Below are 16,338 nucleotides of genomic sequence, written 5' to 3' on the forward strand. Positions count from 1 at the left end.
CATTTTTAGTAATATTTTTATCCTGAAAATTCCCAAACACAAGAAGCTTTAGTGTTGCTCAACTTAGTCCTTTCAATTAAATTGAAAGAGACAGCAAGTTTCTTTCTTACCCATGAGATATTTCTACAACAAACTAAATGTTTTTGGACGGTCCCATTTCTTCTATCATTTCATTGGTTTCTTTGCTGACTGATAATACTATGTATTGTCTACTCACAGCTTTGAGTGTGAGGTCACACTGGAAGACCATTTCTCGGATTTGTGTGAGGATGGTGCTTTTGGCGTTGGCCAGATCCATCTTCCTGACGCCTGCGTCAGCCATACAGCTCTGGTATTGGTCCTGGGCCTCCTCCGCCTGGCCACAGCAATGGATACAGAGAATAATGTGAGCATGTGAATGAAATGCTAAGTTGCTAAGTATAAAAAAGTGTGCAGAAATTCAACTGCAAAGCGCTGCTGCAAAGGCAGATTCTGACAACTAGTAGGGTGTCAGAGTACCTACTGGCACACAAGGATATGCTATTATGCCCTGTGTGGTAAACCCCATCTATCAGGTCATGTCATGTTTAATCATTATAAGATGCCATTTATCATACCAATTATATTCCTCCTGTCATCTTCTCCCCTGCCTACCTTCTGCAGTGCCTCCTCTTCCAGCCTCCTCTTCTTCTCCAGCTGTTTGTTACCAGCATTAGACTGCTCCTCCTGGGAGCGGTTGGTAGATGAGTGGGCTTTCTGGTAGTCCTCTCTCCTCTGGGCCTTCAGCGCCCGCGCTTTACGCAAGGTTGCCTCTGCCTCTTGCTGCCAAAAACCACACGGATCAACCACAAATGCCCATGAGGTCAAAACAAACACTGTAGATGTGCAACAGTTGTCATAAATAAAATCAGACACGCCTTTGTGGTTGATTAATCTTGCATGTGAAGTAGCACAGTAAAATGTGTAAACAGCCAGGGCACTGAGAAATAGTGAAAATGTTAATCTATGAAACCACAGAAAAGGAAAATTCTGTCTTTCACGATGCAAATTACTTAAATTAAAATCTATCTTGTGCTTCTGCATTTAACTATACTGACATTTATGTATCTGACAAACTCCTGGCTGGATGACAACACTGTAACATTGACTGTGGAATGCTGCCTTGTCTGTAATGCAAAAAAGAAGGCGGGTTGGATTGCTGTTGAGCTAATTGCATTTGTTGCTGGTATGTATCTAAACAGGGACTTGCTACATACCATTTTCTTTTGCTCCCTCTGCCACTGCTCCTTGAGGTCTTTCCTCAACTTGTCCAGTTCATTCTTACGGGCCAGAAGAGGCTGAGAAAAGTCAACAATTATAATGAGGTAAACAGTTTCAAAAGGGCTTTTTCTGAATACGTGTATTCTTAAAATCTTTACACTAAAGACATAAAGATGTGACCTACACCAGAAATGTTTGTGTCCTGATCGGCAAGTACTGAATATCAATATTAACTAAAAGATTACAGGATGGCTTTCTGACAAAAAAGATATGTGTGAATGTGACTTCCACGTGTTAGAAACTGTGCCTCTTACTTTAAGAGTGCTAAATTTTGCACAAGAAGCACAGTCACGCTGTCTTATTTTCCCAGTCAGAGTGAATTTCACAACAGGTCTTTTTAATCTTGTATTCTGCACAATCTTTATGTGCATCACTGTTAATGGAAAAATTAACAATAATTAATGGCCCTGCTCCTTAAGACAGTCATTCCTTGAAATGAATCCAACAACAGAAGGTTTGAGGGACACTCAGCTGGTTTAAAGTTGGATGTGTAAGTGCTTCTCCAAGAAGTTCCTCTTTCACACTTACCTGAATGAATTTATTTGTTTGAAGAGCCATTGCAGTTTGAATGAGCAGCTGTTTGTATTCAATGTCGTTTTTGAAAGTGGAAACGTAGATATCGCCGAATGGCATGTAGTCCTTGGAGAAATTAAACATAGGAAATAATATCTGAATAATAATTCCATACACATATTTACAATAACAATTCTATACTAATTAAATATTCACATAAAAAGGCACTTCTGTTACCTGTTGACTGACCAGTGCCTTTGCAGACTCAGCCATTTTGGCATAATTTTTGGAATACTCAATATCTGAAAGAAAAATAGTTAAACAAAAGTATAAGCAACATTTTTTGGATAAAAGCCTGTGTAGTGTTTTTAAACTGACTGCATAATGATGGACCAAATAAACAATGATTTCAAACTCATGATAGGTGATACAGGAACTTAATGCAGTTACTACATCAATTATTAGACTAGTAAGAAGTAGACAGGCAAAGTAGGCAGATGAGTTCAGCTACAGATTCTCAATAACTACACGTCAGCAGGACCCCAGTTCAGTTGTAGTCCTCAGGCATGTTAAGGTTAACGTTTGCTTGTTAATAGATTCCGCTGAAGTGTACGTATACTCTATCATACTGTGTACATGGATATATAGTACAAGCACAACATATCAACAATTCGACTGATTTCGTAACTGCTGATTCGATTTCAGATATATAACGTGTAGGGAAAATTGTGTTTTGATGGTTTGCCTTTAGGTATGAAAGAGTGAAGCCTTAATTCCTGACTGAATGAGCAGAGCTGCCTTCATAAAGACCATGTTGCCACGACTAAATGGCTGTTAAGAGGCCACAAACTGTTCTGCCACTTCTGACCTCCATTAACAGTGAAAAGGCTTATAATGACTCAGAGGTCATATTTGGAAAGCGTTCCTTCAGCCTTGACTTAAATACAGTTTACAGATAACTCTCTTTGTCTTGTTTCAATGTCACAACTACACAAAATGGGGAGAATTTGTACCGCGAAATTGCAGTTCAGAAGTTATCAATCATCACATCCTTTCACATGATATCTAGCACAATGTCGGAAAGCAGTAACCCTTCATTTACAGCATAGCGCAGTATAGTGCCAATAGTCTCACCCATAGCCAGTCGTTTCTCCATCCAGGCCAGAAGGTCCTTGATATACTTGGACCAGGCCTTGGCGTAGAGCAGAGCAGACTCCACCCCGCTGTCATTCTTCAGCAGGGTCAAGTCGACTTCTTCCTCCCTTGACAACGGCACCTCTGAGCCTGGAGAGTCAGCAGAGGAGAAACACATATCAAAACAAAGTGAAGCGTAACACATGCTATCAATAAAGTTGCCAAGAGTTGGATTGATGTGTCTCAGTTCTACTATTCCGACAGACGTGTGTAGGAGGTAAACGAAGAAACGCATTGAGGTTAAAGTTGGCAGTGTGGGAGGATATGAAAGTGCCGGGCATCTTTTAAAATAGTCCAACAGCGTTATTTTCTTTTTACTGGTTACGCTGTGATGCACCTCTCCCAGCCGCCCGCCATCTGACTTAACACAAACCCCATGTGTTTCCCATCCCACACGGAACTACTCCTAAACAGGCAAGGAATGTCAGATATGCGGACAGCGAGGGGAAAACGAGCAGCTAGCATGAAAAAGGCAGCAGAAATAACAGGGGTGGAAGCAGAGGTTTAAGGCGGGTCTACCTCAAGCATTCAAGAGTCCAAAGCCTAAATCACTCAGCTAACTCACAGGCTGACACTCCAGGGTGCCCTGAGCTACAACACAACCATTAAATGGCTTTTAATAGCTATTACATTTCAGGATTCATTTATTTCACACCCACACTGCTCAGAGGTAAATGACGGAATGTGAATAACACTTACCCACAAGGTCACTTTTCTCTGAGACATATCCCTCAGGATCCACAGAGAGATTGTCAAAAGACTGTGAAAAAGACATTTCAGATTATAAGGAGGGAATAGCACACATACAATCAAAGTTCGACATCAGAAGCAGCTGGGTTTTCAACACCCCAATTAAGCACAGAAAGCAAGTCTTTGAGGTTTTTTTTAAATGGAGGCGTGGTAAAATTACTGCTTTAAGTGCACCATTTTGAAAACTGTCATGTTTGAAAACAAAGCTTTGAAAAAAAAAAAAGAGAGCTGGCCTGAAAGCTGGGAAAAGAAAGATGGAGTCTTACCCTACTTCTCCTGGTCTGGGGTATCCCCAACCCTGAGCCGCTGTCCACATCTCCCATAAGGAAGTCAGAAACTCTGATTGGAAGATGCATAGACGTATGTCAAAACTACAGTTTTATGAGGTCAATTCAATCTAGTCAGTCATAAGGGGCTCTCAGTAATGCAATCTGAAGTATACAAAAACAAAACACAGATCTACAACTCAAAACTCAGCTATAGATAGTACAGAAAGATGAATGAAAGGTTTAAAGATTGGCAGAAGGCAGCTCAGCTTTTCTTGGCTGTTACACAAAAAAGTAATAAAAACCTTGTGGTGTTGAAAAGGCATACAAACATTGTACTCACACATTGCCGAATGTGAATGCCAAAGTGTCAATGGATGTGTGTATCTCGCCAAATATAGCTTTTGTGTTTTCTGGGTTCACTTCCTTGAAGTTAACGCCTGTGGAGAGTGATAAAAGACAAAAACTCAGCCAAAATAAAACCAGTTCATGTATAATCAATCATTCAACAAACATATTTAGACAACTAAGCTTGTATGTGGCTGGACAATGAGGCTTTAACAAATGATTTGATAAACAAATGGACGATAGATCAAATAAAAGACATGTAAGTGAAACAAAAAGTTACTTTTAATATTATGGATTAAATGCAGATTAAATGTATGAAATTCACCCAAACGCACTGTTTTTTGTTCCTTTCTGTAGTCATAAGCGACAGAGACCATCGTTAACTGGCTTTTGTGGGGAGTGGTTTCTTGCCTCTACAAAAGCTGAGATGTTTGAGGCAAGTGTTGACAATATCTTCGATGACAGACAAAAAGTCAATCCCCAGAGTGGTTACACAGGGTCAAAAGTGTCAAAGAGCAGGATATGCAAACATCTTAAAAACCACAACCTTTAGAGCAGAGGCAGTCTGGGGCAATGATATGCACAGAGCTTCCTACCAAATCAGAAATGCCTTCTCCTGAACAGCTTCAAGGATCTTCAGCAATGAATACTCAATGAAAATTCGGAAACAATCCCATCTTTTCCATCCTTTCACGCAATGTCTTATAATCCAGTGGGCTATCTTCCACGTTGATCATGCATAGAAGAGGCATCAATCATATTTCATTTGAGATCTTCTGATACCAAGACGTCGGCGATTTTACACCTGTTAAGGCCATCGAAGCTTGAAAAAGTGCACGGATCTTCCCTTGTCAGGCAACAGTTTACTCAGCAAGAAGACCATTGCAGAAAGTAATCAGAGAAACCGAAAACACAGGCGGTGAAATCCGACTAAGCTGAGTACTTCCTGTCTGCCTACAACAGGAAACACTCACACAGCTTGAGTTCTGCGATTTGTAAGACTATAGTCAACCGTGACAATGCTTACCTTTTCTCTCTGTAACCTGGCATCGTTGTCCAGTAACTGAGACTGGAAAACCTCAACAATGTGAATCAGCTGCTGGGGGGGAAAACAGCCCTACGCACTTCCAGTTTCTAGATTGCCTTTAAGCTTTTGTGCTTCCATTTTCTCTTCATGAGAGCAAATTCGATGCATGTCAGCGGTGGTTGGGTAATTGTACATTCCCGACGTAAGACAAAGCAGAGAAGGGTCATGGCATCCTGGGTCGGGGAGGCAACCCCACGTTCCAGCGAGACTCTTGAGGACACCAAAAAAGAGGAGACGTGGTGGTGCAAGCCTCCCTGCCGTGCACCTCCCTGGCCCTGAATGCTAGCGTAGAACTGTGCACTGACTTCTTCCTCAGGACATCCTGTGGGTCTCATAACAATGATTCCAGAGCTCTGCCCCCCTTGTCACGATTGAAATATGGAAACTGCATCATTCAAGTACAGGGGCTATTGTTTTCTCACGGTTGAGCCGTAACTGCGACAATCAGCACATGAAAAATGTCTTGAGTTATTTAGTAAGTTGAAGAATGTCATAATTTTCTGATAATGCTGGCTGGACAAAACTTGATTTCTCTGGTGTGACAGGTCATCCACAAGGCAAACTAAAAGTACAACTGTGTTTAAATGCAGAGGAGAGTGTCCATTATCACTAAACAACATGATTTTCTTGGAATAATGAAATACATTTACAACAGGTTTATCTACACAGGGACAGTAAAAAGCCTCTGACAGGCACATACAAGATTGATTGCCATAAACAAATACACTCCGTCAGCTGCCAGCATCTTCCCCAGACAAAGTGGGACAGAGAGCAGGGAAAGAATTTCAATAAGTTGTGGAAGTTGACACTTTTATTGCAGTGTCCTGCAGTTTTTCAATAGGAGGAGGGGAAAATGAACACTCTCTCAAACTGTGACCAGGAAAAGAAACGTTGTCTGAGTCTGGTTTTAGCCAAAGGGAGTCTCTGAGAAGATCACATCTTTGATGACACACGAACAGAGAAGGAGTAAGGGCAATAAAACAATGGATGTCTCTGTCTAGCATAAAATCATACAACCGAGTGGAGCTGAAAGTGTCTCTTAACATTTCTAGGTTTATTAAAATCTGCCTGCAGTCAGTGACGGATGAAAACAACAGAAGGAGAATAGTTTGAGTGGATAACATCTACATGCAAGTGGCATTTTGAAACTGGTTTGGCAACCATGTGTTTGGAGAGGGAGGGAGGAGGGTTAGGTTTTCCAGTAAATTCTGGCAGCTGTCCAAATGCCCCAGGTGTCATGACCAAACATCAAAGAACAACAAGGATGAGGAGACGACACACTCTGAAGACACTGAGGCGCACAAGGCCTGTTATCATCCAAACCTTTGAGTCTTCATCTCTGACGTCTCACTGATTCATTCCTCTTTCGGTCTCTCCTTTTCAGTCCTCGTCTGGCTCGCTGAATGGCTCACAGTATTGTATTACCTACTGGCCATTAGGGACAGTCCGCCAGGATGTGCAGTGATGTTAGGCACCCCCTTGTGGACAGGCAAATTTCCAAGATTCCACTTCTCAACTTGATATGCGATTACTGTATTTACTACAGGACTAAATGACAGTGCTTTCCTTATGAAACAGGACCAATAGGAACAAGCACTTCCATACTGCACAATAGCACCATCATTAAATCTTTATTTTTGCACAATTATAGCCTACAATATAATAAATGTCTCTTCTCTGAAAGTGATACTGTCATCATCTCCAAACATTTGGGTAAAACCTTGACTGAAGGATCGAGTGCACCACTACCATGAGTGCAATGTGAAAACAACGATTCTTTAACATACGTGCAAGTCTATATCACAGTTTCCATCCAAGCTTACCTCCTTCCTAGACATTCAAACAGTATTTATATACTATGCTAACATTTGTTATTTGTCGTTTAGTAACAATGATTCAGTTTAACTGAGCAGAATTTCTTTGTGCAAACAGCTTTGTTGCTGCAGGCAGTACGTTTTTTCTCCTCGTCCTCGGCTGCATTTCCGACATGACATCAGGTCAAGAGTGTGTTGCTGCTGACTAAAAGAACAGCTACCTGTGGCTAAAAGTGAGTACACCCAGACGGTATCACTGACTGTATTGCATTTTAACTCCTAGTTTGCCGTTCGTAAAGCAAGTTAAGAGTCACAGGTTTAAGTTACAACTTCAGGTAGGGCAGTGCTGCTGCTGAGACTGAGCGAAAGTTAATCCCTGACACAATAACAAAACTCTGTTGTTATAATCCCACAGCAGGGATTAACTGTGAGTCAGAAGAAAGCATAATAACTTAACTGTTTGCCTTGTGTGAAGGGAGGTTGTGATCAAACTGGCAGTGAGAGAGTGATGGATGATTTTCTGTTTAACACAGGCAGCTTTGTTAGACTGCTGGGACTTGACTGTATGACTGTATGTATGCATTCAAAACCTGTTTCTTGCTGCTGATATTTGGAATATCAGCAAATAATGTCGAACAGAAATAATGTTATAACTTTGAACGTGAGGTCAGGGATTATTGTTGCACTTAATAATATGGCGGCAGCAATTGAATGAATGTTGTGGTGGCAAAATTGAATTTTTATGTGACAATGACAAACTGATGCCCCGTCTGTTTAAGGCTAGTATGAGGGCTGTTACTGATCTGCAGTATTGGATTGGTGTATCACTATTTGTAGGCGCAAAAGTCACTTTTTAGTCCTCCAGAATATTTAGGAATTTTAAACCATTTATCATATGTGTTTTACTTGGTGGAACAGAAACTGCTGTCTTCAACCACGCTGTGTAAATTTGCATAGACGACAGAAGCCTTCAATCATTAGTCATGGTGTTGTTTTTCCATCCCCTCACTGAAGTTACAGTCTGTCCTATCATTAAAGTCTCAACAATGGCAATAATTCCTTTGGCAAATCTAATACTGGATCTCCTCTGTTTTCCTTTTGCATTCTAAACATTGTCTAAGCACCACTCACTGCGCTACAGATGCAGACATTCATTCTGACACATTCTTAAAGAGTAGGTCACAACTCAGATATTGAGATAGGGCAGGTGAGTTATCAGACAGCCGCACACCTCGTGACATGTGGAAAAGAATGAAGAAACGTGGACGTGCCTGACTGACAAGCAGGCTGCCAAAGGGCCTCCGCAGTGGCTGAAATATGGAATGCAAATTACAGCCGTGTCGTCTCCTCTGTCCAGATTCTTGTGTGCAAGTCAACTGAAGAAATAACCTTGCAGTGGATCACATTTCTAGCAGATTGAGCTCGTGAGCTGAGATTCCTTTTGTTTGTATTCATTAAGGAGACGGGAAATGGATCTGTTTCTGAAGGAATAATAACTTCTCCTACTGTGACCTTTTAAAAACAAATCTCCAAGCCAACTCTAACGAAGCAGAGTTATAAAATATCCCTGCAGGACATTTCCCACACTAGTTTCAAAGACTGACGTAGACCCTTAACCTGAACCTGTAACGCAACAATGAGATTCCATGCCAAGATATTTGACCATCATCTGGGCACCTGTATGTGTTTCCTTGTATGTCTGTGTGCGTCCATGCATGCAAGTGAGTAGTTACTAACCTTTGACCTTGGCAATGACCGTTCCAGCTGCTCCCAGGATGTCCACAGAGTTGAGGGTCTGGTGTTTGCCGATGACAGCCTTGAGGACCCGGAGTAACTCTGCCAAGCGTTCCTGCACCACCTCCTGAAGATCCTCCAGATTATCTGGAAAAAGAAGAGGAGGTACAAATAGGTTCAGTCATGTAAGTATCAAGACCTTGACAAGACTCAGAAATGCTTCATTAAATCCAAAACCCAATTACCATGCACAGTTTGCAATCACTTATCCTCATCTCATCTCAAAGACGCCACCATCATACCACATTGTGAGTCACAGGTTAGCCAGTGACAAATGAATTCCTGGCATTCCATTTTGCCACACATGTAACTTGGCAAATACTTTGTCATTCTCTACATACGAAACTTTGCTGTCACCTTTTATCTAATGTAGTACCCTAAGGGAAAATAACACTGTGCATGATGTGTTTGGTTTCATCTGCATGCGTGGTTGTACCTCCAGATGAAAAGTATAAGATGGTTGTGGTTGAGTGACGGTGACTAACTCAGTTGTTGCAGCAAAAAACTGCAACAACTGACGCTGTGTACACCGGAAGAGGCATGTTTCTATAAACAGGTTACACTGTCTCAGTCACTGTAATAACATTCCCAGACAGGTGAAGATGACGAATAGAGATATGATGACGTGCTTTTTGTACTTTTGCGGTTGAATGAGGTAGAGTCAATCTTGTGCTTTAGAGAAAAGTGGCAGTTATAACAAAAGCCACAGAATTTATCTGTGCCACAGCCACTGTCTCCATCGGCATCTTTGAAACCTGGCAGAGTCAAGAGTGACGGCTAAATGTCAGATTGATTTATTTGACTTTTATTCTGCTTAAACATGGACTAAATACAAATGTGTGTGGTGCAAAGTTTGGGTGTGATGCAATTTATAAAATGGATACCATTAAAAGGGCACTCATACTAAGTAGGGCTATATAAATTCAAATTAAGAGTTAAGTGAAGTGGCACATGTGGTAGCTATTATGCAAGCCTACTTTTTCTGCAATTGGTAGACAGTGTGAGTGTCAAAAAAATAAAAGATTAAAAATTGCATTTCTCTCTGTTACAAGTGAGGTTTCAGAAGATGATACTTGAGGATGTAGAGATGTACAAAATGCATTCAGATTAAATCTGTCCCCTTATTGATGTCCGATATGACTGATGTGATATGGTTATTTTACCAACCATATCACATCAGTCTTTCTGTTATGAAAGGCATGTCTTTTCTGTGGAGTCAGGCAAAGCAGTAAAGGGTACAAAAGGCATTTATCTTTTTAATGTATTTTACCAAAGCTTTTTCTGACTTGAAGGCTCTTCTTCACAACTGTATAGAACCTCTGTATTAAGTGTTCCACAGCATTCCTACAGCACTTGTCAAATCAGTGTTTCAGTTTGTTTTACAGACAATTAAGCTCGTTGGGCGAAATGAAACCCAAAAGGAAAACTCTGACACATGATGAATCTTGTCCAAACAACAGCAGAGAAAGAAAGTCTGTCTCCCGCTCTGATGCAGGCTAATCGGAGGAGGCTCTGCAAGTTGGCACCAGACGATAGGTGAGTTCATGTCTAACTCACTGTTTTGTAAGAAGCCGGGACACCAGCTGGAAACAGAAAAGTCATCTGTTTTTCATCAAGGCCACCCCACCAGCCAGTAGGGTGAGATGAGAGACTGAATTTATTGGAACGTTAAAAGGAATTACAGAGGGTGAGAAAATGAGAGCCTGCATGAGTGTGTGTTAGCAATTGACTCCTCTCTGATTCAAAACACACACACTAATTAAACTGACTGGTATAAAACATGCTAGAGGAGACACAATCCACAAATGAGACAGACGCCCTGGCCATCTGTGATTGTGTTTTACAGACATTAACATAGACACTAGGAAAGAAAAGACTTTGATATTGAATCACTAAAGAACACAAAAAATAAAGGACACATGTGCAACATGAGGGTCCAGCTTGCAAGTCAAAAGCTAATCAATCTTTGTCTCTGGCTTCTACCCCCCAGGATTACAGAACACATGTCATGTAAAGGAGGGGGACTAACCTGCTCACCTGCCCCAAGGCAAGAGGTCCCTGACCCTGCAACACACATTTTAAGCTCCTCATCCCTCCTGACAGCAACAATAGGCCGTCATTAAGCACCCTCCCCCTCATTTTATTCATCCGTCTCAGTTGTCGTATTTTTGGTTAGCTCAGTAGTGTTTGAAGATGTTCTTACCAAAGACATGTGTGGTTTGGGCATTAGCATATGAGAACTGGTCAGAATGAGGTGTACACATGGTAATTTTCACTTAGCACAACACACGTGGAGCATGACTGAAGGTGCTGCTGTGGAATCACAGCAGCAATGTTTGTCGGGATCACCCATTTCCCTTTCCCCTGAAAGGAAAAGAATTTAATTAGACTAATCTGTTCTGCAGAAAGGGGAAAGGAATACAAATTGTGAGGAAATCACAATGGCTGTGATGTTGTGGCAACAAAGACAGAGGGATGTCCTGAGCAAATCTGCTGGACTGGAAGGGAATTTTCGAATGGATTGATATTGGCGATATCTTTTGTTTACTGTCGCCCACTGCCTTCTGTCACGCATGCTCTGCTGTGCAGAGTTAAAACACTGCAATGGAATGGGAAACAAACAGACAGCAGCCAGCACTTTCAATTAATGATACACACACAGTGACAGCGTGCTTCAGACTGAGAACAAAGACCATGTCCATAATAATGAGAGCAGAGCCACTTTGGGGGTTAAAAACCACTCATGCATCAACTCTGCCAACATTTGAGCCTGTCCAAATACTGTACATATTTCCTGCAACAACTTACACTTTGTGCAGGCTGTAGCTTTTATGCAGAACTGTCAAACATATTGAAAACACTTTCCTAGTCCTAGTTCTAATGTAGGCTACTTTGGGCTACTGTGATATGAAGGAAAATATAAACAAATTATCAGCAGGTACTGAACTTGAATCAAGGACGCAGATTGAACTCTATAGCAAAAGAAATTGTGTTTTAAAAGTGTGCACATGGCATCATTTCCACCCTGTATCTGTGTATGTCAGTACAGTTTGTGTGCAATTAGGCTACTTAGATCATTGTTAATTCTTCACCCTGAAGCCGAGATTAAAAAATTCAAACAAAAGAATTCTATTTAAGAATCAGCAATGGGAATAAAGTTATCAAAACAAGGTCAAATTTTGTATGACAGCTCATACTGATCACCACCATTGTTGCCCTTTGAATTGTGTGAGAGGGTCTGTGCTCACTGCAGCGTGAGACAGCTGAGAGAAAGCTGGTAAAAATCAGTGGTGAGTGGTTTTGTCACAACAATGGCATCAAAAAGCGCACTGGAAATTTGCAGCCGATTGTGGGGGCCATGCCATTGTTTGGGTAGAGATAACAGCACTGAGGCACTGAGCTGGACCATATTGTTTAAAGCAGGACCCCCTGCAAACGCCAACGCAGCTCAAGGCTGAATGTCTTTCTTTACAGTGGTGGGATGAGCTGGTGTCCCAGCCACGCTTCACGCTCAGTCTGATTCATTTAATTTCGACAAGACCTCCCTCCCTTTGAAGAAAATAAATTTACAATGAAAAATAATTCTAGTAGTCTGAAACCTTGACAGTGCTACGTAATTTACAATAATATAAAAAACTAATTTCCAAATCACAACAGTGTGCATTTTTCTCTTTACCCTGAAATTACACTGAAAACTGACCAACAAGCCAAAACCTATAATGTAGGACAATTTAATTCAAGAATTTAAGACAAGCAGCTCTTTCAGCTCTACAACAGTTTCACCTGGGATGTAGGAGCAAATCCATCGCATGTCTAACAGCCATGCTGGTCGTGCTTCTAGTCCCTTTTTTGATACACAATTCCTGACAGCTGAGTGTGACTGTGAAAAAATACAATTATGGTGAGTGGATTTAGGCCACAACTGTAAAGAACATTTTGTTACTTTAATTTGGAAAAAAAGTCATAAGTCTGGCAATTTAAAGGTTTCTGGATTTACTTCATTTCTGTTAAGCTTTTCATCAGTGTTCCAAACGTAACTACAAAAACAAAATACCACTAACAACATCTCTAGTATTAGTCATTTACCATCTAGTTTGCAGTGATAGAAAAAGACCACGTGTCAACATTCATTATATAATCATCTGCAAACAAAACTAAAAAAAGTGGATTTGCATGTCCCCACATGTTGCATTTTTAAGCTTAACCTCAATTAAACTCTAAAATTCAGTATATATGAAAGATGCACAGGTTCACCAAAGTGATATACCATCCAAAATCTACTAATCACTGACCAGTTTTCACAGGAAAAGGGGGATATATATGCAAGCAGAAACTACTCAAAATTCATCCACAATAATCCACTTCTCTGTTGCCAGTCGGCATGCTGAGTATGTTGCAATCTTGGTACTTTTGCCAAAAAAAATACTAAACACCCCTGAAACTGTGTTTGGAATATCACTGTTAAGGTTTAAGTGGTGACTCAACTTTGACACAATACAGTAGCTCAAAGATTTGCCTTTTAAATTAATGTCTCCCCATACATTGTTGTGTGCTGGGGTCCCATTGTGTCTAACAAAGCGCACTGTGTGTCTGGTGCAGAGAATGACCAGTCCAATCCAAATCTTCAGGTGGCCTGACAGAGGTTACAGCCTCCACTCCCCCCACCGATAACAACAGGCAATCAACTGGCCTGTCTGGACACGCGATCTGCTCGACATGAAACAAGCCCCGGCAGCTCTGGTGATACACTGCTGCTTGGGAAACAGCCGCAGGGCTTTTCTGAAAGGCCGGGGAGGCCACGTTTCTCCTTCAGCATCCCTCCACCTCCTCATCTCTTGAGGGAGGGAGGGTAACGGATTTACACCCGCAGCAGAAGATGATTTTCAGGTTTTCTTTCAGATGTGTATCCGTCTGCCTCATTCCAGGATGGTGATGCATTGCTCTCTGTGATGACTCAGTCATCACCTCAACTGCTCCCCTCCGAATGGAAACAGCCACTTTTTGTCCTTCCCACAGGAAAACCTGACCTAATAAACTGCAGTATCCACAAGTTTCTTCAGTCACACAGCACAAGACCAGAAAGCACAAAATACTCAGGGTATCACACTCTGCTTGCATTGCTGAGCTGCCTGCAACCTGATCTGCGACAGGTGGAATTGTTTGGTCAGGATTCCATCTCCAAACACTAATCCCCCCCCTCCGTCCAAACAAACGCAGCATTGCTGGGTGCCTCTCCGTCTTTCCCATGCCTTGTTTGGAGACAGAGCGGGCCCCAGACATCACACAGACAGTAAACAGCAGGCACTCCATAAACAGCTACCTGCTCTGTTAGTGAGCAGCAGTCTGTGAGGTCTGGGCCTCACAGACAGGCTAAGTCGTCGACACTTCAGTACATGTTTGGGGGACTATACGGCAGGTGCACAACAATACTGCATTCTTGAATCAACACACAGCGTATCGGGTACAAAGGGAGGTGAGACAAATCAGAAAAGGAAAACAGGAAATAAAAGCTTATACACAATAAACACTGCTTAACTATTCCAGTCCAAACCATAGAGTTTTAGACCATTAAGAAGCTAACTAATCTACTTTGTAAATTACAATAACTGTAACAGGGCTGCAACTAATGATTATTTTTATTTCTGATGAATCAATAATCATCAATTAATTTAACAATTAATCAATTTGTATATAAAATGCCAAGGTGGCATTCCAATTTTTGTTATTGTCCGAGGAATAGCCTTAAACGCTTAAATATTCAATTTACTATCATATATGGTGAAGAAAAATAGTCACATTTGAGAAGCAGAAACCAGACAATGTTTGGCATTTTCACATGAAAATGACTCAAATCAATGAATCAACAAGTCATTTCAGTCTGAACAGTAATGTTGTAATGCTACCAGGAACAAAGAAAGGCTGGTGCTGTTTGCCAGTTTTATTCCACTAGTATCAGATGTCCAACATGCAGCTAAGGATGACTTCATCTTGATAAGTTGGTAGTACAAGGTTTTGTGAGGGAATCTCCTCCTGCGTGAATGAATGTCACTTACTACAGCATGGGAAATTGTGTTGGAGAATACTGCATTGGGCAAGAGAAGTTACTAATTCTTTCTGATGTACAAGGGATCGAAGAATTTGCTGGGACAAGCACAATTGTGTTTTGTTGAGTCTCTTAATTCAAAGCTGAGCACACTAAATATGAGCCGTTTTTGGTGTTCTACAAAACAACAGACTGACTCTCAACCCTCAGCCCCCTCTCTGTGCAGGCCTGATCCACAGCTGTAAATTTCAGCAGGTCTGCCCAATCGTCAACAGTGACGTCCCCCTGCTAGCAGGAGCTCCACTGGCCAATCCACCCCTCGCCATGACCAATCTCCTACACAAACATCCAGAGCCCATAACCATAAATCCCACCCCAGGAAACACACCCCAACCACTAGCTTGCACAAAAACATCCTCCAGTATCACAGGGGAAAGTTACTGCCCAACAAATCTCTCCTTTCTTTCTCGTAAGAGCAGCAGGCCATTAAACCATTATGTGTTAGAATTCGGCTTTTCTCTCGATTAAAGGCACCACCTGCAAGTGGCCACTTCAGTTGGCACAGGGGCACTTGTGTGAGAGGGGGAGATATTTGTGGCAGCTATTGCTGGATATGTTTTTTAGAGAGTGGTGGTGGCTTTTACGGCCAGTAAACAGGGTTTTAAATAGGTGAAAATTTGAAAGCTGGACTCATTTTACAGGGAATATAATGCCAGCATTTAGTCTGACAAGACTAAGCTTTATTCACTGTCTACTGACCCCATGAAATGTGACTTTTCCAGTTATCATATAACTCCAATACAAACCTTAGTGAGCAGAAGGAAACAAGTCCACGAGTAAACAACTACGATCAGCAGAAAATTAAACAAGTCCCTCAAAAATCCAACCAAACACTTTCTGAACATTTTATCAAATGTTTGCTCTTAAATAAAAAAAAAAAGAGTCTGCCCTTCTGACAACAACAAGTCACAGACTGGCACTGTGAAACACAGAACAATGCAGTTTAACTGGAGTACAGCCAGATCTTATCAGAGTGTCCCGATGACACCAACAGTTGGAAAAAGCCACAAGTTTTCTTAGTGAAACAAGGACTTGTGAGTCAGCTTGACATGTTCCAACTCATTTAAAGACATTTAATGTCTCTTCTTATGCAGCACTACACTGTATGGGGAGCATTTGCTGTGGTATAGTGGAAGGTAACATGTTTCAGAGTTTAACTGCGGTAAATAA

At 41.4% G+C, this 16,338-nt stretch overlaps 1 protein-coding gene across 4 annotated transcripts in view; it reads right to left on the reverse strand.

Moving 5' to 3' along the window:
• LOC121615170 (rho GTPase-activating protein 29-like) overlaps positions 1-16,338 on the reverse strand; it is a 33,555-nt gene that overhangs the window by 10,959 nt on the left and 6,258 nt on the right. The window contains exons 3-12 of one of the 4 annotated variants that reach the window (XM_041949404.1): positions 9,009-9,152; positions 4,366-4,462; positions 4,023-4,095; positions 3,706-3,766; positions 2,947-3,096; positions 2,050-2,114; positions 1,828-1,938; positions 1,236-1,316; positions 634-801; positions 218-355 (exon numbers count right to left, since the gene is read on the reverse strand). In XM_041949404.1, the coding sequence (XP_041805338.1) occupies positions 218-355; positions 634-801; positions 1,236-1,316; positions 1,828-1,938; positions 2,050-2,114; positions 2,947-3,096; positions 3,706-3,766; positions 4,023-4,095; positions 4,366-4,462; positions 9,009-9,152 (1,088 nt within the window). Of the gene's footprint in view, positions 1-217; positions 356-633; positions 802-1,235; positions 1,317-1,827; positions 1,939-2,049; positions 2,115-2,946; positions 3,097-3,705; positions 3,767-4,022; positions 4,096-4,365; positions 4,463-4,705; positions 4,869-4,966; positions 5,263-5,397; positions 5,699-9,008; positions 9,153-16,338 lie in introns of those variants that run through there. The other 3 variants (XM_041949406.1, XM_041949405.1, XM_041949407.1) reach the window with 3 other exon arrangements.

This window comes from Chelmon rostratus, chromosome 12 (assembly GCF_017976325.1).
Source record: "Chelmon rostratus isolate fCheRos1 chromosome 12, fCheRos1.pri, whole genome shotgun sequence".
Classification (NCBI taxonomy): Eukaryota; Metazoa; Chordata; class Actinopteri; order Chaetodontiformes; family Chaetodontidae; genus Chelmon; species Chelmon rostratus.